Here is a 24,195-nt window from a genome sequence, read left to right on the forward strand (position 1 = left end):
AGGAGGAAGGCGGGCGCAGGCCCCGGGCCGCTGCAGGGGGGGGGGAAGGCGGCGCCCGCGCCGCAGTTCGGCCCGCCCGCCTCGGGCCCGCTCCCCGGCAGCGGCGGCAGGAGTCCCCTCCCGCCCCCCTCGCCCGTTCCCCCCCCCTCCACCCCGGGCCGGGGCGGCGGGGCAGCCCCCGGGCGGGCGGCGGTGGCCCCCCGGGCGGGCGGGCGGTCGCGCAGCGGAGGCGGCGCTTGGCGCGGGCAGGAGGCGGCGCGGCGGAGCCTGCGCAGCTGCCGGCGCCCTTTAAGCCGCGCCGCCCGCCCGCCCGCCCGGTGTCGGTGCAGTCCGGGAGCCGCGCGGACAGGAGCCGCCGCCAGCACCGCCTGCCGCCGGGGACGCGCCTGCCTCCACCGGTGCCCCCTCTCCGGCATCGCCGCTGCCCCCCCCCCCCCCCCCCCCTCCTCCTTCCTCCCACCCTCTGTCCCGCCGCATCCCCGCTCCTCCTGCCACAGCCAGCTCTAAGATGCCCCGCTATGAACTGGCTTTGATCCTGAAAGCCATGCAGAGGGTGAGTGAGGGAGGGGAGACGGGAGGGAGGGAGCCAGGTGGGACCTGACAGATCCCCCCCCCCCAGCCCCCGGCGTCCCCCCCGCCGGTGCCGTCCCTGGCCGCCGCGTGCCGGCCTCCCCGCCGCAGCCGCACGGCCCGGCCCGGCCCCGGAGCGCCCGGCGGGGCGGGGGACGGCCCGGCCGGCCCCTTCCCCTGGGGCGAGCCCTGCCCTCCGCGCCCTCCCCTCCGCGCTCGGAAGCGGGGTTGCGCAGCGTGCTTCAGGCTCCCGTGTGCCTTCCTCTGCCCTCTCCCTCCCCTTCCTCTTTTTATTTTTCTTTCCTCCCTGCTCCTTTGGAGAGTTTGCTTAGTTGCTCCCCTAAAGCCGCAGTCCCCTTCTCTCCCCCCTCCCCTTTGGTCCGCAGGTAAGCAGATCCCACGCTTGGCGAAATAGATGCATTTCTCTCCCCCCTGTCCCCCTTCCCCGCCTCTTGCCTGGCGCAAGTGAACTCGGCCCTTTCCTTGCCCCCCTACATTGGTGCCAGCACGTCCCCCTCTTCCACTGCAGCACGAGCACTTCCATGGCCGTGGGCTTCCCCACCCCCCCGCACCTGCGGTGGCTTCGCTGAGTGCCTTGCTAGGTTGCAGCAGCCCCACGCTGGGTCCCCTCGCCCATGGGAGGCCTTGCCGTGAGCCTTGGTGGGGGGAAAGCAAGGACTTGCTCCTGCAAGCTTCCCCTCGTGGGGTGCCAGCTCCCCGCTTCTCCAGCCCCGCTCTATACCAGGGAAGTCTCAAGAAATTTATTTTTTTCCTGCCGTTGCTAACACCAGTTGAGCTGTGCTGATACGGCTCGCCGTATCGCCCACGGGAAGGGTTGCTAGCCGTTGCCGCTGTTTTTGGCGGCGTGATGATAAGCAGTGGTGTGAGTGAGTGAGGTTATATGATGCTCTTTCTATTTTACAAGAGCTGAATCAGTGCGGGGGGGTGTGCATACTTGTGCGTAAAAATAAAATGGAAACATCTCTTTGTAGATGGGACCCTTTATTTGGAAAATAATAGCTGATACTGGTCCTTCTCTAGTACCTTCTATAGCCTTTGTTTATCTGCTACTTTCCAGCTTAATATGCAGTCCTGGTGTTGGAATGTAGCAGCACTTCTGCTAGGCTGTAACCCTTCTGATCTGACCCAGCGTGGACATGCTTGCTCTCGCATTTAACCTTTATTTAAATGAACATGTATATTTGTCATAGGCTAGCAGGAAGCTAAGTAGCGTTGCTGTGTTTCTTTTGTAGTTACGGGAGCATGTCTTCATGTATTACATGTGCTGCATATACTAGTACATTTCCATTCATTTTACATGTACCATCCACATGTCAGGGTTGGCTTTTTTTTTTTTCAACTTGGCTTAACTGCAGAAGCTGTAGTAGACCTCAGGTGAGTCCTCTAGTGGAGAAATACAGCAACAGGGAAAAAAATCTGGTGACATTGCTGCACCGCCTCATGGAGCAGCATTCGCTGTGACAAAACATGCTGCTTTTGGACTTGGGTGGTCAACATGTGATTTATTTTTTTTTTTAAATTTTTTTTTTCTCCACACATCTCCCCATCAGTGTATAAGCCATAGGTAAGGTGATGAGATGCTTTTTGTATACGTGCTGTTAATGTGGGAGATGCATTATGCTGTGCAGAGGCTATAAATGCAGAGCAGGACAGAAAGCATAGCAAATCTGACATAATACGGAGACACAAAAGCCTGACTACTCTAAAAGGATGCCATGGAGTGCTGTCTTTGGTTCCTAGGAGCTGAGCTCAGAGATGCAGGGATAAGCTTTTAGCAGTAAGAAGCTTCTAATGAGCATCAATGCCCTGAAGATTTAACATCTGCAACCTTTTCCTCTTTGAAGTTTGACACTAGTATATTCTTTCCTGATAGATGTATCTTAAAGGTGTTTTTTTGCTCTGTGGTTATGTTAAAATACTTAAGTTTTGGTTCAGGTGTACTGCTGTTCTTAACCTGCCCTTGTTGTAACTCTAAAATTTAGAGAGTCTAGATGCTGGTTTTTTGTTGCTGTTGACAGTACACCAGATCTAGGTGCTTTTTAGTGTTCCAGTATCTTACTACTGATGGCTTTCTTGTGTAATGAGAACACTTGAAAAGAATTTCTGTAGTGGTATACGCTACGGTGCTGCTGAATCCTGGCAAAGGAGTTGCTCTAATGACCCCCATAGCAGTGCATAATCTCGACTGTAATGCTAACTTAAATTAGTCAGAACACAGAGACCTGAATATGGGGCTAATAGAACAGTCTGAAATTATGGAGTGACTATATAACTCCTTCCTGTAGAAGTTGGAGAGATCATATACAGTCCTGAATAAATTGCATTGCTTCTTGGCACTAGTGCTTCCTGATGAAGCTATGCTGGGCAGGTGTTCACTGTCCTGCTGTGTCAGTCCCTCTGTGTGGTGGCTGTGTGCTCCGGTGCCTACTTTAGTTTGAGGCTTGAGCAAGTGCTGTCTCTTTTCTTGCTGTCTGTGGCATCCTTCCTCATCTCTGACAGCTCCCCTGCCTTGCCAAAAAAAAAAAAAACCCAAACAAACACATAAGAAACACGTAAGGCCCTGCTGCCTCTCTGTCTTGCCCTTTAGGGCTGTTAACTCCTCTGAGCTCCCTGGCAGCTTGAGCACAAACCTCAGAGCTAGTCTGGTAGATTTTCACAGCTCTCTCCAGAGGCAAACTTTGATTCTGTGGGGTTTCCTCCACCCACAATTGTTTTTAATAGTTACCTTGGTGTTTTCATAGACCTAGGCAGAATAAATCCCTCAAATTCATTTTTGTCACTTTAAACTCTGTTGGTCCCTAGCACTGCTTGTGTTCAAGTTGGGGATCCCTCCTCATTCTTTTCTTGCATGTGGCTTCTGTTGTGAACCGTGGAATCTGTTGTGTAGCTGGTCTCCTCCCTACCCAACTAGCCTTGACATGGTTACAGGGCAGGCATGACCCCGCAGTCCTGCCTGAAGCTCCCATGTCCCCCGGCTTCTTGGCAGACTTCCTCAGAGCCTCTGCAGCTCTCCTTTTGTGTCTTAAAAATGCAACGCCCAGGAGCTTGGGGGAGGAGGGGGGAAAGGGGGAAAACTTTTACTTTCAAACTGTCACCAGTTGTGTGCATGCACTTTTCACAAAAGCTCGTGACTTTATTCTGAAGTCAAAGCTGAGCAGCTGTTCTCTGTCCCATTTTGTAGGTAGCAGATGATCAGGTAATTGACTGGCCCTAGAAATACTGTATTTGTAAATTGCCTGGGGACAGAGTCCTTGATCAGCAGAGACCCCAGTCAGTGACTCTTAGGAAAGCAATAATAAAAAACCTCAAAAGCACCCCTAAAGTAAACAAATGAAAAACTACCTCTGTGTGGTATCACTGTACTCGAAGAGTAGCTGCAGTGAGGGACTTGGGTTGTGTTATTCTGTGTGTGAGTATATGGAGGAGATGCTTTGGCAAAAGAAAGGTATGAGGCCGGTGAAGTGACTGGAATTTAGGATGGAAATAATGAATTTTGCTCACCTGTGTGGCTTTCTGCACTCCAACATGCAAATAGCAAATAGTACAGTGAGTTTGGGGTTGGATGGTAGACTTGTTATCAGCAGTGCACAGATGTATGTAAACGACACGTTGCCTACCCTCAAGAGCCCGAGCCAAAGACTACAGTTGTGGTGAAGGTAGAAGTGCAAAATGAAGACACAGCTGTTCATGCTCTAACCTTTACTGTTCATAGCAAAAGATGAATTTCTAATTATTTCTAACTTTCTCCCAGGAGAGTCATCTTTGGCTTTCAGTGGAGGGATTATGGCAGAGCAGGACCTTCAGCAGGAAAGGGTAGTGACCCGCTAGTGAATTAGCAGTTGTCGTCACTTGCTGGAGAAAGGAGAGGTCTTCAGGGAGGCTTCCTCTTTCTACCCTTCTTGTCCTGCCAAAACTCCCTTGGGAGCCCGGGGAAGGAAGTGTTGGGGGGGAAAGGGAAGGAAGAGCTGGAAATGGCTTCCTATTGCTCTGATGCTGTTTTACAGACTGACCACAGGGCGGCAATGCGAGACACCCTCCAAGGAAAATTGCCAGCCTGGGGAACCTAGGACAGAGAAAGTGGCGTTATTCCCATGCTGTTCTTGCTGCTGCTCGACTCGTGCGAGCTGGGACACCCGTCTTCAATAAAACAACTTTGTAACTGGAACTGAAGCGAATGCACAGTTTGAAAATACTTTATATTAGAGTATTTCACTAAAAATGAGGAAACATAGCAGTATTTTATTAGCAGTGTACTTTTCTCCCCCACTTCACCTGTAACAAAAGACAAATACCTAGTATGTGTCAGTAGTCAAAAACCTAATTACCTTGTTTCAGCAAATACCCAGACTAGGGGACCCATCCACCCACTGCCGTAATAGTACGGTGAATCCGAGCTCTCGCTTTGACTGGCATGTTCACACAACGTAACTTGTCTTCAGCATCTGTTTGTTGCCTTTGGAGTGGGTTGCCGTGTTTCAAAAATTCCCTTCCTGCTGTGGAGATCGTTAGTTATTTTAGGAAAGCCAAAGTAATGGGCAGTAGTGTTGCTTGACATCTTGACTATTACACTTAATTGCTGTGTAGGCAGCTGCAGCAATTGGGCTTTTGATATCTTAGTTGCTAGGAGGGGGAGAGAATGGGGGGAGAACGAAGAGAGCAGTAAGCAGGCAGATGCTGGTTTTATTTTCTTTCCTTTCTGGTGAACCTACCTGTTTTTACAGTCCAATATTACATCTTCCCTGCTGCTCTTCCCTACTTAGCAGGTTAAAATTACACAAAAGTTTTCCTCTATTTCCTTTGACTTTTTTTAGTAGGCTGAAACAGGCTCTTCTTCACAGTATTGTGCCTAGCAGGGTAGGACCCTTGTGTTGGGGGTGGTGCTGGAAAGAAGACCAAAGAGTTAGAACTAAAAGACAACATTCGAAAACCACAAGATCTAGCGCTGACTCTCCTGTAGGAATCAGATTTTTGTTTTCTGCCTTAAGCATTTCCATAAGAATAACTGGATTTTGAAGTGTGTGATACAGACAGCATTTGGGAATGATACCCTCTTGGATGACGCTTGCCACTTTCAGTCTTAAGACTTGAGAGTGGTCTTCTAAGTTTCTGCTAAGTGTGGGATATGTGCCTAGCTTGGGTATGGGGGAAGGTAGGAATTATTTGCTTCTACAAAATATTTTAAGCCTTTTTATAGCAGATTGTTAGCTAGGTGAATTTGGCAAAGTTGTCCAAAGTGAGTACTAAGTTGATGGCAAAGAATAAGGGACTCAGAAGCCTCTTGGTTTATAGAGACTGCAATGTGTTGAGTGATGTGCTTGAATGAGTGTATGTAATGGGATGCCTGGGTTAACTCTGCCACTCTTGTTCACTAAGCTGTAGATCTGCAAGCCTGAGCGCTGAGGCGCGGGACTGCGGGCAGGCCCTTGTGTCCCTGCTGGGACTGGCAGACTTCAGTGGGATTTGGCTAGCCCTGCTTCAGGTGGGCAGCAGTGGCAGCTTAACCTGTAAGAGATGACTTCTCCTCTTTGCCCCCGTTACCTCCTTAGCAATGTGCTCTTCTCTACTGGCGGTGTATCTCTCCTCATTTGTTCACTGTGTGATGTGTACGTGTGGATGCATCATGTATATGAACAGGGAGATGCCTATAAACCTCAGCATGAGAGCAGATTGTCTATCCCTTTAACCTTGTTGAAAAACAAGGAAAGTGAACCTGTTGTGATAAAATAGTATTATTGCTCTCCATTATTATAAAACCCCTCAAAAGTGATTGACTCTTTTCAAGATGTCCACTTTATCACTTAGAATAAGCCATTAAATTAATTCAAGTATGAATGTGTGTATGTCTGCTTTCTTCTAATACATCATATATACAATATTTTGTAATGATGGATTGCTTTCTTTATATGTTCTTTCAAGAGCTGATTTCTCCAATTCCCTTATTCCAGAGCCATAACATTGGCAATTTCCACCCAAAAATTACTTCAGTGGTTGTTGATTATTGATCAAGTAACTTACCTTGCTTTTCATCAGACTCCAGCCAGAGCAGGCTATAATTCCTTGAGTGACAGCTGCCCAGACCTCTGCTACAAGTCTGTGGCAATGTAGGAGTTGCTTATGTGGAAGCAGTTGCTTGATAGAGCTGCATATACCAGCCTCTGTGCTGCTTATCCGAGAGCAGCAGGAACCACTGGTACCAGGTTGTTCCCTTCAAAACCACGTGCCCAGTGGACCAGCAGGAATATCTCTGGTGTGCATTCTGTAGAAGAGTTGATAAGAAGGTGAAAGAAGGGAAAAATAAAAGGGAGGACAGATAGGCAAAATATAACTAGTTATGTAGAAGTAGAACAAGAAAGATGGGAAGTAAAAATACGGAAAGTAAGGCAAGATCTGTGTAAGTGAAGGACCTGCACTGTGGAAGCACTAGTGCAAATACTGGTGCTGGAAATGAGATGCTAAAGAAAATGCATCACCCCTGGTGAGGAGTGGGGAGGGAAAGAAGTAGATGGTGTAAAGGAAGGCTCATGAACCCTAGAAATATGATTGTGAGGAGCTACATAGAAACTATTGTTCTGCTATTTCTCACATCTTTTTTTAATCCTGATTTGTCCACTTGCAAGCCAGTCCTTATGCTTCAGTTATGCAAATATCTAAGGAATAATTAAAAACAAAGGTACATGCAGAGCATGGATACAGGAGGGGAATGCGTTCAGCGGAGTTGATGTGTTTGAGACTATTAGAAAAATAAATCAGTATTTGGTAGCTTTTAATGTAGGTAATTATAAAGCTTGATGTAGAATAGCACTATTTGTTTTATAACCAAGATAACTTTAAGCCTTGTTTCGGTGTCTTAAAATACCAAAATCCAGAAATCTCAGAAGAGCGCCCAGCAGACTAGGAAGCTTGGAGGGCCTCAAACTTAAATCCTAGGATTATGTATGCCCCCGAAACTTCTGTCTCATCTTTCAATAAAACTTCTGATGTTTTATGCTCTTGGAAAGATTGTGGGCAGCCATAAATGTGATGGGAACTTGGGGAAGTCCTAAGTAAGCTTAATGAGACTGGTTTTATTTTTTATTCTCCCTAGAAATTCTAGGAAGAATTTCTTCCTTGTATATTGCTCAGTTGCATGGTAACTGATACTTCCACTACTCCTTTCTCATTCCCCGACTAACTTCTGAGGTCTGTACTCTCTTAGTCAAAATCCTCTTCAAATGGGGTGAACCAGCACATTTTTCTAGGCTGGGGGTATGCGAGTTACATTAGTTACTGCTGAATGGTGATAACCAACAGCTGAATCACATCTGTGTACCAGCTAAAGAAAAGTCTTATCTTCAGTAGTGGTAGAGATTTTATAAGACTTTCTGATGGCGTGCTTCTAATAGGGTGATAATGTTTGTCCTCTGCATCCAGAAAACTTGATTATGTGGTCTCAAATCCTCTACAGAAATCAAGTACTTGCATGTTTATGCTTGTTTTACCCGTTCTCTTGCTGTTGCTCTTAGTGACTAAGTACTTCATCAAAGTTATTCAGGTAAATAGTACTTGTCAGTGGCAGTGAAAATGTTGCTTCTCAACTTTAGGTTGCCACAAGAAGGAATTTGAGTCTTTGGGCTCAGTGTTCCTCTGCAGCTTCTTACTTAGTATGTCAGCTGACATCTCGACACACTTGCCTGGCAGGGAAAATGCTACCTGATGCCAGGATCTTGTGTTTTTTGCCATCTCCTGGGGGAGACACCCTTTCCCACCTCCATTAAAATGGCTTGCTTTCCCTGTTTGCCCTATTGTGCTCTTTACTTAGTTACTGTTGACCACGTGCCTTCTCAGTACCCTCTTTCCTCTTCTGCTTCCAGTTCCTGTGTAGAAGGAAGAACGTCATCTGTCTGCAGTTGCAAAGAAAAGCATGGTTTCCTTGCTGAGGGATGGAGCAGCTTATAGTGACAACCTGTCTTTGAGCATCTGAGCCTCTGGTAGTCATCTGCTTGGGTTACAGCAGAGGCATGAATGATTCGGCTTATTTGCCAGGGAAGAGTGGCCCAGTTCCTCAGTGGTGCTGAGCAGCAGCTGTACTTCTGCTCTCTTCAGAGAACCCGGATAACATCTGTCACCTGTGTAAACAGCCAATTCTCTGGGCTGACAAGGAGAAAAGGAAGTACTTACAACATATTTTCTTTAAACTAATAGTCAGTTTAACATAAGCTGATGGACTAGTCTTTCTTGAGACCTGAGTAAGATGGCTACAGTATGTCTAGGTAGGCATGGAGAATATAGTCTTTTGTTCTGTTATCTCTTTATTTTAACAAATAAAAAGGAACTTTATATGTCCTTTCTTCTGTCCCCACCTCAACAACACCCCCTGCACAGTTCCCCTTTAGGTGTTTGGAGTTTTTGGAAGAACGGTAGAAGCAAATAAATCCACTATTCCTGACAGAGTGCTGTGGACTGACTCATGGAGAAAGAAACCATCCAAACGTGAATGCCACAGGCAGTGGCATGAAGTGGCTTGCTGATGCACTGCTAGTGGTGTAGGTTTCAGGAATTATGCCATCTTCCTCTTGCTTTGCAATTCAGCAGTACTGTAGCTTCTGTTGTGTTTACAGAGTACTGAATGAGCCCTGCAATAAAGTGGCATCCTTTTTCTTCTGCCCTTTTTTTTTTTCCCCCCCTCCTTCATTTATGACTTGGTGGGAGACCTAAATAGGTGTGTACACTTGGGATGGGGAGGAAGAATGGTTAAAAACAAAACAACTGAATTGATACACTACTCTTAAGACTATCAGTCACAGTGCCCTTCAGCTTCTGTTGGCCTTACAGTACTCCAGTTACTGCTTCTGTAATAGTGCATAGTAGCATTATATTTCTGATGGGCAAATGCAGTGTAGTTCTCTGTTTCTTCTGCTGAACTGCATGCTGTGAGGTTACTTACTTCTCTCATGTCTCCTTCAGCAGTCCCTTAGAAAAGAATCAAGAAGAATGTATTGTGGAGCAAGCTTCTTTTTCTGATGCTGCAGTAAAGTGAAGACCAGAACGGAAGTGATTCCTGAAACCCCAGGAAAAAAAAGCGAGTTATGTATTCATAACAACTTTGAGTGACTGACTTGAACCTTGCACCTCAAATTGGACTTTTATGGTAGTGATGATTTATAGAGTTGCCTCTGCAGCACCTGAGTTCTCCAAGGCCAGCAGACGTGTCGGTGCAGTACCACCTTGGGGCAGCAGAGCACGTGTGGCAAACAGGTTAGTCAGGTGACTGCTGGTTCAGGTAACTTGTAAATGTGGTACTCTTCTACTTCAGCCTGTTGAGCTGCTTGGAATGCCAGTCCAGACCTTAACTCAAGTTATTTATTAGATGCTACAGGTCGATTTCTGCCTCCGAGCTTTCCTGCTTCCTATGACATATCCTGTTTGTCTCAGGTAGGATTCCTGCTTGGCTTCTCTTCCCCAGCTCCTGGCTTACAAGGGAAAGTCTTGAAACTGTGGTCCTGGATGTTTAGGGCTCTGTTGAGCAGCTGGCAAGGATAGCCCCTACTTCTTCAAGGGCATGTACTACATAAGGATAAGATGATGTGTATAAATTATTCCATGAAGAACACTTGTGCTCCCTTTTTTGTGTTCTAGAGTGCTGCAGTAAATGGAGCGAAGCTTTTTCCTCTTTATTTTTTTCTTTTTTTTTCCTGAGACATAGGGAGCGTCAGACAACCCTGTGTTTACTGATCTGTGGACAGGTAGGAACTCACTTGCGTGTCTATAGCAGGTAGCCTGCAGTGTGAGCAGGCCAGACAACAGACTCAAGGGGTTGAATGTTGTATAGGCCTGCTTAAGGCATGGGACTTCTTTTTTTCCTTCTGGGAGAGAGATTGTTAGTATTTTCCATGTAAGTGTTGAGCCTGGCAATCTGGGTATATTTTTTCAACGCAAGTGAGCTTTTCAGTAGGTAAAGTGCTACTGGTATGAGTTAACGTACCCCTGCTTGAAGAAGGTGGAGAAGAAAAATCTTTCTATGAAAGAACCTCAAAACTACTTTAAGTCTGTGAACAAAGTTAAGTATGTACTTTATTTGCTAACAAATGATAGCAGTAGACACTCCTGTATGATATGTGGGTGTTTGCATCCTCAAATTAACCCTTAAAGCATTGGCCGTTAGGACTGAGTCTTTAACTGTAAGAGAAAAGGGAAGTCAGCTGAGAAACTGCCCATCTGCTGAAAGAGAAATAGACTGAGCAGAAAACAAACAGTTACTTTAGGGCTGGAGCAGTTTTGATTCTGGCATATTTAAAGACCCGTCTTATTAGAAGAGCACTGTGGAGAAAGTTTTCCTTTAAAACAATCATACAAATTTCTCCTAAAAATCTCACCCTAAATCTGCTTCACATTATCTAATACCTCTTCAGGGAATTGCTTGAGACTTTTCTTAAAGGACATGCTGCCTGTTGGAGAGACATATGCATTGTTTCACCAAAGCTGTAGCCCTCTATCTTCAGACAAGAGGGAAGCACATTGTTTTGTGTCTTTGATATGATCCAGCCAGAAAACAGCCTTAGGGAAAAAAATTCACAGTCCTTTAGCAGCAGCACTGTCTTTCTTTTTTTTCTGTCAGTGCCACAATGTACACTGTTCTAATAACTTGAGATTAAACTTGCATGGGGCATCTCAAAAGTCCTTCTTAAGACTTGAGGTCATAACTTGCTGAAAGTTCAGAGGGATGAGTCTCATTTTCATAATGAAAAAAGTTCCAGGGTTATTTTAGAATTAGGTCTAATAAGAAACTGGTACAAGAAGCTACTTTAGTACAGTAATTTAGTGACAGTGCAGCAAGCATTGAGCTGTGTTCAGCTCTGGGGCCCCCAACATAAGAAGGACATGGACCTGCTGAAGCAAGTCCAGAGGAGGAGCGTGAAGATGATCGGGGGCTAGAGCACCTCCCTTATGAGGACAGGCTGAGAGAGTCGTGGTTGTTCAGCCTGGAGAAGAGAAGGATCCGGGGAGACCTTACAGCACCTTCCAGTACCTAAAGGGGGCTACAGGAGAGGTGGGGAGGGACTCTTTACAAGGGCATGTAGTGATAGGACAAGGGCTAATGGCTTTAAACTGACAAGAGGAAAGATTTAGAAGATAGAAGGAGGAAACTCTTCACTCATGGTGAGACACTGGCACAGGTTGCCCAGAGAAGCGGTGGCTGCTCCCTCCCTGGCAGTGTTCAAGGGCAGGTTGGACGGGGCTTTGAGCAACCTGGTCTAGTGGAAGGTGTCCCTGCCCATGGCAGAGGGGGTTGGAACTAGATGATCTTTAAGCTCCCTTCCAACCCAAACCATTCTGTGATTCTATGAAACTTGTAGTGGCTACTGAAAACTTTACACATTCCTGCTTAAGCAGGCTGAATCCTGCAAAATTCAGATGTTGATTACAAAGGTGTAGACTGATTATTTCAAACGTATGGTCTGGCTGTACCTTCCGGTGGAAAATGCTCAAGAAACTTCATGTATTGTTGTTTATTTGGGTTAGAATGAGCCTGTTGTAGTTTGTCAAGTATTCTAACTGAGAAATGTCATAATTTAAGGACAGCTGCATCTTCTACTTACACACTTTTCAGAGGGATTAAACATGCTTGTAATAGTCATACTATGAGCTGGGTAGCTCTTGTATCAAATAGATGAGTTTTTTTGTGATTTATGCGTATTATTGTATAGTATAGTTTTGCAAGGTCATTGATTAACCTACAAGGAAGATGTTGGGAAGTGAACTAAAGTTGAAGTCTAACATTTTTCGATAACAGAGCAGGACAATAGAAGAGGGAAAATACTGGTTGTTACTGTTTCTTTATCTTGCCCATTATTCTAATTTTCTGTATAATAGTTTTTCTTCTTCCCACTGCGTCTGAGTAAAATCTCTTCTTCCTCTTTCCTTAAAATATTTATAGTTTTGGTATAAACATTATATGTAGTTGCATTTGAAAATTTAGGTGATTATAGTAAAAGATCCAACACTATTCAAGTGTTACTCAGAAGTACTTAAAAATAAGAATAGTATATTATGCTTGTATCTGGCATCATATGTTCTGAAGTGTTTATAATTTTGTGTTGGATTAAACTAATAGACCATTTAACTACTGCTGCATTTGCGGGTGGGGATAAATGTGGATTCTTCTATGGAAGAATTTAAAATACATCTGTGGTTTGAGGGTTATGAGCAAGATAAATTTAGCACACCACTGTAATCAGTCCATTTTGTGCCATGTCTCTGTAGTCTCTCATTATTGGCTATAACTCCAGCAGAATGAATATCTGTATTCTCATGTGGGTTTGTGGTGGTGGTGGGGAACCCTTATTATCTTTTTTGATTCTGAACTACGCTTGAAAAACAGCCAGCTTGTACGAATAACATGATTGTGAATTTCTCCTTAAGGCTGAAGTTGTGGTTTGCTGTAAGGTATTTTTAAAATTCATCTGCCTTAATGAGAAGTGCACATTCTTACATCAGCACTGTTGCTGCCTTCAGTAATGCACAAAGTAAGGCAGAGGGGGGAGCGTGTGCATTTTCAAACTTAACTATAGTTTTTATTATGGTCTATCTGAGAATTTGTAATGTTTTTATTTACTTTTTTTTAGTTACATTTTTAAACAAAACAAATATGCTACAGGGTTGCTAAACAAAAAATCACCAAAATACTAGAACATGTTATCTGGGTGTTTGCATTAATCATAGATTAATTAATAGGGAAATGTGAGCTTCAGCATAGTGCCAGAGCACTTCTGCAAATGTGGAAGGGGGAATGCCTGAAGCTGATGCTTGTAAGACTTCTAAGACTGGTAGGCCTTATGGTCAGAAAAAAGATCTGGTGATTTTTTTTTTTTTTTTTTTTTTTTTTTTTTTGTGCCTATATTACCTTTACCAGTGGGTGGGAAAGGGAGTGGAGTCAAACCCTGTTCCTTACTCTTCTGTAGTAATCTTGAATACTAAAGATTTGTGTTCTGATCTTTAGACTAAACTGGTTCTTCGTCTTGGTCTTCCCTTCACTTGCTGTGCCCATTCAGTGTAGGAAGTGGAAGTAGAAGAATCTGATGTCCAGCACACTCTCAACCCGTTAGAAGGTTTTGGGTGGGTATAGGTAAATAATACCTCCCAAGGCATAAATGGGAGAGAGGAGTACCCTATTTCCATGGTGGAGGTAGGAGCCAGTGTGCAGCTCTTCAGTGCCCCTTCATTTTTCACCTGTCCAGTTGTCTGCCAGCAAGTCTTATTATTCCCTTCTCTCTGAGTGTTTCAATCCTGCCTGCCTAAATGAGTGCCTGTTTCCTGACATGCTTTGGTAGAATTGGGTGTGATAGGGGGGTTCAGGAGTAGAGTGGCAGGGTACGCTTTGCCATAAAATCTGCCTCCGATGTTAGAGATCCTTTTCATGTGTGGATGCAAATGGATTGTGCTGGGAACAGTGCTTCCTGGCATCCTAGCAACTGTGACTGCTACCAAAATCTATCCAGTTCTCCCTCCTGTGCCTAGGGTGCTCCAAAAAAATCCTAAAACCATGTGGGAGTGGGTATCAAAAGGCACATGGCAGACAGAAATACCCTAAAACTGGATGTCAAGCATAGTTTTGCTTTTGTCACTTGTTTGAATGGGACTTTTTCTTCACTTTGATTATGTGGGATATGTATGAAGAGCTTTCAGAGTAAAATGTAACCCTGTGGTCATCTGTACCCGAGACAAACTCATTTAAAACCTGTGGAATACCCTTGATTCTTTAGCTGATCTTAAATGTTGTTTTTTGACAGTGTTGTGACTTCACTTTGATTTTTAGCTCTAGCAGCCAGCTGGTGTCTCAAGTGCATGCATGGGATGCCAAGGTCTATCAAGATTTGTGGGGTGCAGTGCTAGAGCAATACAGGAAATGAAGGTTAACGCTCCTTAGTGGTTGTTTGGGTTTTTTTCCCTAAGATTGCTTGAAAGAGGAAGGCCTGTTTAGTGGCTTGAGAAGCAGACTTGTGAGACTAAAGAAAAATAAAATGTATTTCTGTTCCTTGCCTTGTTGTGGGGAATTTGGGTTATTTAATACTCCAGTATTGTTGCGTCTCTTAAGGTACTTGTAAACATGAAAGTTGACTTGTAAAAGGCATTACTACTTAGTTCTACAAATATTTAATTACGTGTTTCATGGATTGCATAAATACAGCAGGAATTATAAGGGGGAAAAAGTCTGTGGTGTTCAGTCATTGTTTTACTAGACTTCAAGTTTTTTCTCATTACTTCATGAAATTCTTCTCTAATTCAATCTTTGTCTTTTGTCTTTGCTGCCTTGCAGGGTTGGTACAGTAGGCCTCACTAAACTTAGCTGCAACTAAGAATTTCTCCTACATCAACTGAGTTAAGGCTGATGCTCTTGTGGAATGTGGATTAAAAGTGCGTGCTAAGTTCCAAATTTCCATTTGAGAAGCGGAGAAAGTAAATGTACCACAACCACCAGCATCAGGACAGCAAACCAAGGGACAAAGAATTTGATCCACAGTGTTGATATATGTTAACTGGTTCACGTGTTGCTTAAAAGACATTTGCTGGGGGGCGAGAAGTGGACGTCAGCTGTGCGAAGTCATTTTGTTTACAAAAATGAGGGCTTCTTTGGAAACAGCAGACATTGCCATTGTGGCTCTGTACTTCGTGCTTGTAATGTGCATAGGTTTTTTTGCCATGTGGAAATACAATCGGAGCACCGTAAGTGGCTACTTTTTGGCAGGGCGTTCTATGACCTGGGTAGCTATTGGTGCATCTTTATTTGTGAGCAATATTGGAAGTGAACATTTCATTGGGCTCGCAGGATCTGGAGCGGCGAGTGGATTTGCAGTAGGTGCATGGGAATTCAACGCCTTAATGCTTTTGCAGCTTTTAGGATGGGTCTTCGTCCCAGTCTACATCCGGTCGGGAGTATACACCATGCCTGAATACTTGTCCAAGCGTTTTGGAGGGCATAGAATTCAAATATATTTTGCAGCATTGTCTTTAATTCTTTATATCTTCACCAAACTCTCAGTTGACTTGTATTCAGGGGCACTTTTTATTCAAGAATCACTAGGTTGGAACCTCTATTTGTCAGTTATCCTCCTTATTGGAATGACTGCGCTGTTGACTGTGACTGGAGGTCTTGTGGCTGTCATCTACACAGACACCCTTCAAGCTCTGCTTATGATTATTGGTGCCCTCACACTTATGATCATAAGTATTACGGAGGTTGGTGGGTTTGAAGAAGTTAAAAGAAGGTACATGTTAGCGTCGCCAAATATTACGTCTATTTTGTTAACCTACAACATTTCCAATACCAATTCCTGCAATGTCGACCCAAAGCCTGATGCTCTTAAAATGTTGCGCGAGCCAACAGATGAAGATATTCCCTGGCCTGGATTTCTGTTGGGACAGACCCCAGCTTCTGTCTGGTACTGGTGTGCTGATCAAGTCATAGTTCAGAGAGTTCTAGCTGCAAAAAACATTGCTCATGCCAAAGGATCCACTCTGATGGCAGGCTTCTTAAAGTTGCTGCCGATGTTTATTATAGTTGTCCCAGGGATGATATCACGAATACTGTTCGCAGATGATATTGCCTGCATTAATCCGGAACACTGTTTTCAAGTCTGCGGGAGCAGAGCTGGATGCTCTAACATTGCCTACCCACGTTTGGTGATGAAACTTGTGCCGGTTGGTCTGCGGGGACTGATGATGGCTGTGATGATCGCTGCACTGATGAGTGACTTGGACTCGATATTCAACAGTGCCAGCACCATATTCACACTTGATGTCTACAAACTCATTCGGAAGAGCGCAACGTCTAGAGAACTGATGATTGTAGGAAGAGTCTTTGTTGCGTTCATGGTAGTTATAAGCATTGCCTGGGTCCCGATAATTGTAGAAATGCAAGGTGGTCAGATGTACCTTTATATTCAAGAGGTGGCGGACTACTTGACCCCACCGGTGGCGGCTCTGTTTCTTATGGGTATCTTTTGGAAGCGTTGCAATGAGCAGGGGGCTTTCTATGGTGGAATGGCCGGGTTTGTTCTTGGAGCGATACGGTTGATACTGGCATTTATCTATCGTGCTCCAGAGTGTAACCAGCCGGATACTAGGCCAAGCTTTATCAAAAACATCCATTACATGTATGTTGCAACAGCTCTGTTCTGGATCACCGGGATTGTGACCTTTGTAGTAAGCCTCCTCACGCCTCCGCCTACAAAGGAGCAGGTTCGGACGACCACTTTCTGGGCTGTGAAAAACAGGAGCGTAAAAGAGAATGCCGCAAAGGGGGAGCTGTACAAAGTGCAAGAAAAGAGCATCCTCAAGTGCAATGAAAACGCTAACCATATCATTCCAAATGGCAAATCGGAAGAAAATATTAAAAATATTAAGCCAGAGGATATCAATCTTCTGGTTACTTGCAGAGATGACAGCAACCCGGTGATTTCTGTGAGTCACTCTGAAGTCGAGACACCAGTTGATTGTTATTCGAACGGACAAGCAGCTTTGATGGGGGAGAAAAAACACGAGGAAGAGACTGATGATAGAGAGAGACATTTGAAATTCATAGATTGGTTCTGTGGCTTTAAAAGTAAAAACATGAACAAGAGAGCTGTTCGGGAGATCGAGGAAGAGACTGTTTGTTTACAAATGCTGGAAGAGACTCCAAAAGTTAAACTATTACTAAATACTGGACTGGTTTGTGTCTGTTCGCTTGGAATATTCATGTTTGTCTATTTCTCTTTGTGAGTGAATAGTGAACTTTTAAGGGTATGGCTAAACATACAGAAGTTGATACAGGTCTCTGGAGATTTTGTTTGTTTTGTTGTTTGTTTTTTTTCTTTTCAAATAACATTAACCACAACCCAGGCATTGTTTACGCTATAATTGTAAGATCAACTCAACTTTAGCCTATTTAGAGACCATTTAAGACATGTTGTCCTGTCTCTGCTAAAAGCAGAATGTGTTGTGTGGTGTCTTTTTCTTTTTTCCCTTTTGTCCTTTCTTTTTTTTTTTTTTTTCCATTTGCAGTACTAACCTGTTGTTTTTCCATGTATACATATATAAATATACCAAAGGCAGGCAGGTGGCTGTGTTTGAAGTCAGGCAGTTACAGAGCTCAGTCAGCATTAAGGTGAAGATAACAAGTAATCATTTACCTATGCGTAAAATCTAAATGATTAAAGCTATGTCGAAAGATTTTTTTAAATATAGGGCTGTGATGCACATTACTGTAGTCATTCTTTGTAACATAGCTGTATTACCTCGGCCAACTTAGCACTTTTTTAATTTTGCTCACTGCTTCTAGTGTTTTTTCAGTTTCTCATTTCTCTCATGGAAACAACAGGAAGATGTTTTGTCTCATCTTGTAGCCCTTAAAAATATGATAGCTGTTAGTAGCCTTCTCTCTCTTTTCTCTGTAAGAAAATTTTTGTCTTTTTGATTTTTATCCACTGTAAATTCCATTACTGAAAAGCTGCTGTATTTAAAAAAGGGAAAAAAACCAAACAAACCCTGAAGATGACAAACTGGCAATGGAGGAGAGGGGGAAAAGGGGGGAGAAAAATACTCTGTTTGGGTTTTGTAGTATATTGGAATAGAAGAGTATATATTCAGCCTCTTAGTCTCCAAACCTTTAGGACATAATTAGGGTTAGCCTCTTTTTTAGAGAAAAAGTCTGTACGTAGGTTCTACTACATGGGAAAAAGAGAAGTGTGAGACTTTGCATGTCTTCAGTTTGGTAAGCACACTGAAAAATAACTTCTCCTCTGCTCTGTACTTCTAGAAGGAAATACTCTGCAGCCCCTGCCGTTGCTGCATACTGAGTCTATAAGGGGAGAAAAGCAAGTAGGAAGACAAGAGGAAGGTGAAGTGGGGGAAAGAGGTCAAAGCAGTCCTTGTTTTCCAGAGTCATTTTGCCTCGTATCTTTTCCCACTTCCCCTTTCACCCTGTCAAACCTTCTTTTTTAAGGAATGACTCCTGAGGGATTCTGTGTCAGGAGATAAGGAACGTGTGCAGTCGTAATCTGTGCCGGCAATTGAGGTCTGCCCTTACGATTCTTCAAAAAAAGTGAAACTTTTCCCAGGCGGTCATAGACAATCAGTAGGTCTCAAGATGCTGAGGTTCTTTTCTCCTGAAGGATGAATGCCTGAGGCAGGGATGAACAGTTTCCAGGTGTGGAGGACATCTGTGTGCAGCAGGTTGGTGGAGCTCAGCAGACCAAAAGGTTGCAGAACTTGGTCCGCTTCCCCCCCTTGGCAAAGCAGGAGTACATGTTGCCATCCTGAGTGCTCTTGCCCTTACGCTAAACCAAGTGAGGGCCTGTTTTCAGGTGCAGAGGCCAGCTGACAATGTGTGGCTGCGCTCATAGCATCAAACTGCCTTACCCTCCAGGACAGAGTGGTTATATCCAGGCTTCCTGTGAAAATAATTCCTCCAGTTATCTTTGTTCCCAGGCTTGTCTCAGGACTTGTTCGGGAGAGCACCAACCAGCTAGGCTGAAGATGATATGAGGGACCATGCTGACAGTTCAGCAGCATCAGTTCAAGGGTCCAGCAGTGTTTCCTTGGCACATAAACAAGAACCAATCCCTATGGGTGAAATAGTTCTCTAGAGATGAAATTTGGGTTAATCCTGCCTTTGACTGCTGAAGAAAGTTTGCTTTCCAGTACAGTGGTGCCATAAGCTGCAGGCTGTCCAAATGGCTTTTAGTAGTATGATGTATAATACATATTTTCAGATAAAATTATTAACTTCCATTTTTGTGGGTTTTTTGTTTGTTTTGGTGTGTTTTTAAATCAGTTGAATTCCATTCATTCCAAGACTTTAAACAGAGGCCGAGATGCCCCACCTTTCTCCACTTTGTCTAGTTGTTGCTGCTGGAAAGTAGACTACTCTTAACTGGAAATACAGTAATAAGTGTGGGAGCGATGTTGCAATATATGTAGAAGAGGAGAGTTACCGTACCTGAGTCTTGATGTTAATACCAGTGTGACAGGACACATTTTCTTATGGTTTGTGTGGCTGGCTTCGTTCAGAAAAATATTTTAAATATTTTTTAATGGTAAAATCGTAGTATGTGAAATATGTTAATGGCATCTCAAGTTACTTTGTTAGTGGGCTGAGTTGGGAAGGATGGTACTATAAGAAAGGTGTAAAACATAGTTAATTGTTTCTATGCAGGATAAAGTAGGGCAAAGTTTGATCTTAGTGGGATCAAAAATAACTTTTGGAGGGTAAAGAGAAGTCTCAGTCCAACAATATCTTCTTGAAAAGGCTGGGATCTGGCTAATATGCCTAATTTGGCACAGAGAAAGAGAGACTCGTGTACCAGGCACTGTCCCTTAGTAACTTGGCATGTCTTTCTATCAGCGGCTGATATTTGGATTTTCCAGACCAGTCCTCTTTGCTCTCAATATTAACAAATGCATTGCCACCTAACCTGTGAAGCCAGGTTAGCTCAGGGACCCTTTTGCTTGGCTGCCATTGCTTCATCTGTGCTTGCTTTTTTCCCAGGGTGCCTTACATGGTTATGAATCTGAAGGCATGGCTTTTATTGCCCTCTGAAGAGTGGTTTGCTTATAATGGCTTTTCCCAGCTTGTTTTTCCTCTTCTCTTCCGCACCCACCCCAAGTTATTTGCTGTTTAAAGAGAACCCTGTTTAAAGAGTTAATAGACAGCATGCCTGGATCCTGTTCAGTATAACTATGGTTAGATCCATGGTGAAATTACCCTTCGACTGCGGTAGGGAGTCACAATCCTTCGCAAATGTATGGTGCAGCCTTTGGCTGTTGAATCTGAGATACTCCATCTCCCAGTTAATGTATTCTCACTTTGGCTAAACTAACAAGTTGCCGCATTAATTGCAGTGGTAATTGGCAGTCAGGATCTTAATAAAGTAATACTTTGTCTCACCCCCTTCTTTAGACCTGTTATTGTGAAGAAGCTTTTAAGCAAATTATTTCTCCAGTGCTTTTTCCTCTTCAGTTGTTTAAAAATGTGCTTATGTGCTACTCTCTGCCTAATGCCAGCCTCATCAGTTGTATTCTGTTTTCATGTGTTAGAGGTCATAGAACTTGCTAATGTTTTTTGCATATAACCACTTAATAAAAAGCCTTTATTAGGAAAAAAAGTAATGATTATAAGGCTTCAAGCAAACTGTCTATTGGTGAGCAAGTACCTTGCCCTGTATTATGGACCTTAGCATAAGAAGTTGCTTGAGGATTTTTTTTATAGCGTAAACATGCCTTTGCTAATCTTCTGATCAGGATCTACATGGAAGAGGGGTTAACCCAGGTTGATACGTTTTGGTTTAAACACCAACTTTTTGGTCCAGTAAAACTACAAAGTGTCTCCCATAATGGACAATCAGTTCCATAAATGTTAATGCCTGGCCTTCTCCTCCTTGGTGGGACTGGCTAGTCATGCAGGGGTAGATCCAGGAGGACACGTGCTTCTGTCTGGCAGCGATTGGTTTATTTATTGCCTTGAGCTTAGAATGACAGTCTTGAAAAACTTATTTTGGAATGACACCTTTTTTTGTTATTTCCCTTAACTTATTTTTCTGTTAAGATATTTGAATTTTCTCCCAGAAACTTTTTAGAAGCTTTTTATTTAAAAAAAAAAAAAGAGGCTTTTTGAGAGCTTAATAGTACATTCTGGGAGACTGTTCTTATTTAATTTTTTTTTTAAATGAATGGTTTGATGCTATTCTCTGCCAAAGTTTAGGGTTTTTTTGTTGTTTTTGTAATTTTTCCTGTTAGCTTTCACTAATACCCAAAAGGAAACAGTGTGAGATTGTAAGAAATTAAAATGGCCTTCAGTATACCGCTTGTGTATCTTCTACTTTTCCACTTCTGTGTTCCCTTTTCCACCCTAATCCCAGAAGGGCCAGCATGAGACTTCTGATACAAGTCATGAGTACTGTAACTGAGTAGTGAAAAAGATTTCCCACAAGGTTACAGTGGAGTGGGCAGAGCCATCAACGGATCTCTGTGCGAACACTTAAAGCGGAAGATGCTTACAACTTTAAAACGTACAGCTTTATTTTTTTTATATATATATTTTTTTAAATCCTAAGATAAAGGAGGTGTTGGGAGATGCTCCCTTTCAGAGAACAGGATACATGGAAGAAGTTAGAGTTGCCAAGCTCTAGCTTTCTTGAGGAAATCTTTGGATTTAGCATGTATAGCGAAGCAAAAATACTCATCTGTTAATTTGGTATTCTGTATGTTCTGTGCCCTTAAATGTAATTGTTTTGAAAATAAAACTAACCTTGTTATGTGATGTTAAAAAGCAGACTTGTGTGCAATGTTTTAAAATTTTTTTTAAGAAAATGTTTGTATATAATTAAATGGTTTAATGTGCTTTAATTGGCCTAAGGTAAAGAGTAGTCCTAGAATGTAAACATATATAATTAGGATTTCTGATTTCACTGTGAGATCTCTGAACTCTCTTGTTTTGCAAAGTGGTTTGTTTTGTTTACAAAACACTTTCTATTATTTCTTTTATGGTGTTGGTTTAAAGGCATTTGCTTCACTTCTGTTCTAATATTGAATTCATGGTATAGTGACATCTGGTGACACTTAGCATTATCAGTTTCACTGTGTAAAGTCAAGACACTTTGAGCAAAAATGGTAATGATATGACAATTCTCTGTGTCTATGAATACACGTTTTTAAATGAGGTGGTTATAAAAATAGTTGCTGTGCAAAATGTTAGTAGTCTTCTTCAAGAAGAAAGCAAATTTTCTAATATCACTAGAGCAGTCTCTTCATTTATCTTCTTATTTTTAAAGCACAGTGTCAAAGTGATGCTGCTTTACCTTGTATCTCCGATATAATGTTTTTTTAGATATCTGTGAAGTATTTTTGTTTTTTGTTGCTGTTGTATTTTTCTGCAGATTTTATATAAAATACCAGTTAATGAATTGCCTTTTTGTTTTTTTAACTATTCAACTAAAATACATTTCAGACCAAAACCAAATGATATCATATAGCATTTGAAACCTGCCTTTTTCCTTGTCCCCCCCCCCCCTTTTTTTTTTCTTTTTTGAGATAAGCCAAATGGGCATGTAGATAAGATCACTATAATGGATCCAGGTCTCTTTTGGTAAAGTGTTATTTAAAGGTCTGTTAAGATCTTATAAGACAATATACTGAAAAAAAAATTATTGTAGTAGGAATATAGATTTAGAAGTGTTAATGAGATTAATACAGCTTAATTATATTGTAAGTTGCTACTGTCCTTAATGACAAGCTTTTTGTCATAGAAACGATGTATGATAAATTAATTTTGGTCTAGTGTATAGAATTATCATATTGCTATAAATCTTTGAAGTAAATCTGATGCAAAATTTTCATAGTTAGCATTGCTGGCCCTGTGTATACTGTTCTTTGTATACTGTATGCATATTATTTTGCCTACTGCATTAGTCTTCAAACTAAAACTCTTATTAGAGAGTATTTGGATACTTCAGACTGTGTTTCTTGCAGTTTACATTCCTTTACCATGGCATTTTGTCCTGTCTAAAAGTATTGTATGGAAATGTTTAAAACTTCTGTACAAAGTTTCAATAAAAATAGAGGAAAAAAAACCCCACAACAACAGAATAGATATTTGTGAAGCTATTTTGGAGAACCTGACCATAATTAATGTATTCTTACTTGTAGTAAGCCTTGCATCCCTATACATAAAGATACTTCCCTTTTTTCCCCATTATTAAAAGGCAGACCTATTGAAGGAGGGTGTGGGCATTTGGTTAGAGAAGTAAAAAAACCCCAGACTTGATTCTTTAAAACTGCAAGAAGAATTTAAGAATACAAAATATGGGTGCAGTTTGGTTGCAAAAACTCTAGGCCAACTCATGTTGTGGGGAGGTGGGGCTGAGGTGGTCTGGACTAGACTGATCTTTTTATGACCTGAAGCTCAGGATGCTGTCAGGGCAAGGCAAGCTGTCTGAAGCATCTTGCAGAGCAGCAGCTTGCATGCGGAACAAAGTATGGGTGAACCCTCCTTTAGCAGGGCAGCCTTGTTGCTTATTGTGCAAAATTGTGATTTTTTTTTTTTATTATTTATTTATTTTTTTAAAATACCTCCAGTTGTGCTTTGCTGTCACTCTGGGACTGCCCTAGCCTTGATGCCTTGGTGTCTGTCTTGTGTTTATTTCTGATGGTGATCTAGAAATCAGTCCTGGTGCCCAAATCCTCTAAAGAGCCCATGCCAGCAGTCATGCTCTGAGAATGATGCATGGGATGCTGTCTTCTCCCTTGTAGGAAGCAGTTAACAGCTTGTGGTAGCCAGTGCTTAGATAGTTGTCTTTGGGGAGGGAAGAATACCTTCTCACGATTTTTATTTGAAAAAGATCAAAACATCAACACAGTTCTGTAAGCAGAGACCGAACATGAGTCTTCCACTTCCTTCTCCCCCTCATCCCTGTCCCCCGCTAAGGACATGTTTGAACTGTGGAAAGCATGGAGTGAATCATGACTTCTTTGTTGTCCAGTGATGATGGTTCAACAGGGAGGGGGCAGGCCTGGTGTTTAATCACCTGTAGATTGGGGATTAAGATTTAGAGATGGGTTGTTGGCAAAAACTGAGAAGGACACTAAACTCAT

The 24,195-nt window shown here is 42.9% G+C and overlaps 2 protein-coding genes across 8 annotated transcripts in view; both read left to right on the forward strand.

Annotated features, from left to right (window-relative positions):
* The first annotated feature begins 414 nt into the window (after nt 1–414).
* The window catches only part of MRPS6 (mitochondrial ribosomal protein S6), a 49,294-nt gene continuing 25,513 nt past the window's right edge, over nt 415–24,195 (forward strand). The window contains exon 1 of the mRNA XM_074858275.1: nt 415–553. Coding sequence (XP_074714376.1) covers nt 509–553 — 45 coding nt within the window. The 5' untranslated portion in view covers nt 415–508. The remainder of the gene's footprint in view (nt 554–24,195) is intronic.
* On the forward strand, nt 429–23,190 carry SLC5A3 (solute carrier family 5 member 3). Of its 7 annotated transcripts, XM_074858269.1 has the most exons (5): nt 430–553; nt 8,442–8,840; nt 8,953–9,113; nt 9,538–9,825; nt 14,885–23,190. In XM_074858269.1, the coding sequence occupies exon 5, from the start codon at nt 15,187–15,189 to the stop codon at nt 17,326–17,328; it is 2,142 nt and encodes a 713-aa protein (XP_074714370.1). In that variant the 5' UTR covers nt 430–553; nt 8,442–8,840; nt 8,953–9,113; nt 9,538–9,825; nt 14,885–15,186; the 3' UTR covers nt 17,329–23,190. The 7 variants fall into 7 exon arrangements, with proteins under 7 accessions (XP_074714372.1, XP_074714370.1, XP_074714368.1 ...); XM_074858267.1 differs by having other exon boundaries at nt 8,442–9,113; XM_074858270.1 differs by lacking the exon at nt 430–553 and adding an exon at nt 737–956 and having other exon boundaries at nt 8,442–9,113.

Source organism: Strix uralensis, chromosome 2 (assembly GCF_047716275.1).
Source record: "Strix uralensis isolate ZFMK-TIS-50842 chromosome 2, bStrUra1, whole genome shotgun sequence".
NCBI classification, from domain to species: Eukaryota; Metazoa; Chordata; class Aves; order Strigiformes; family Strigidae; genus Strix; species Strix uralensis.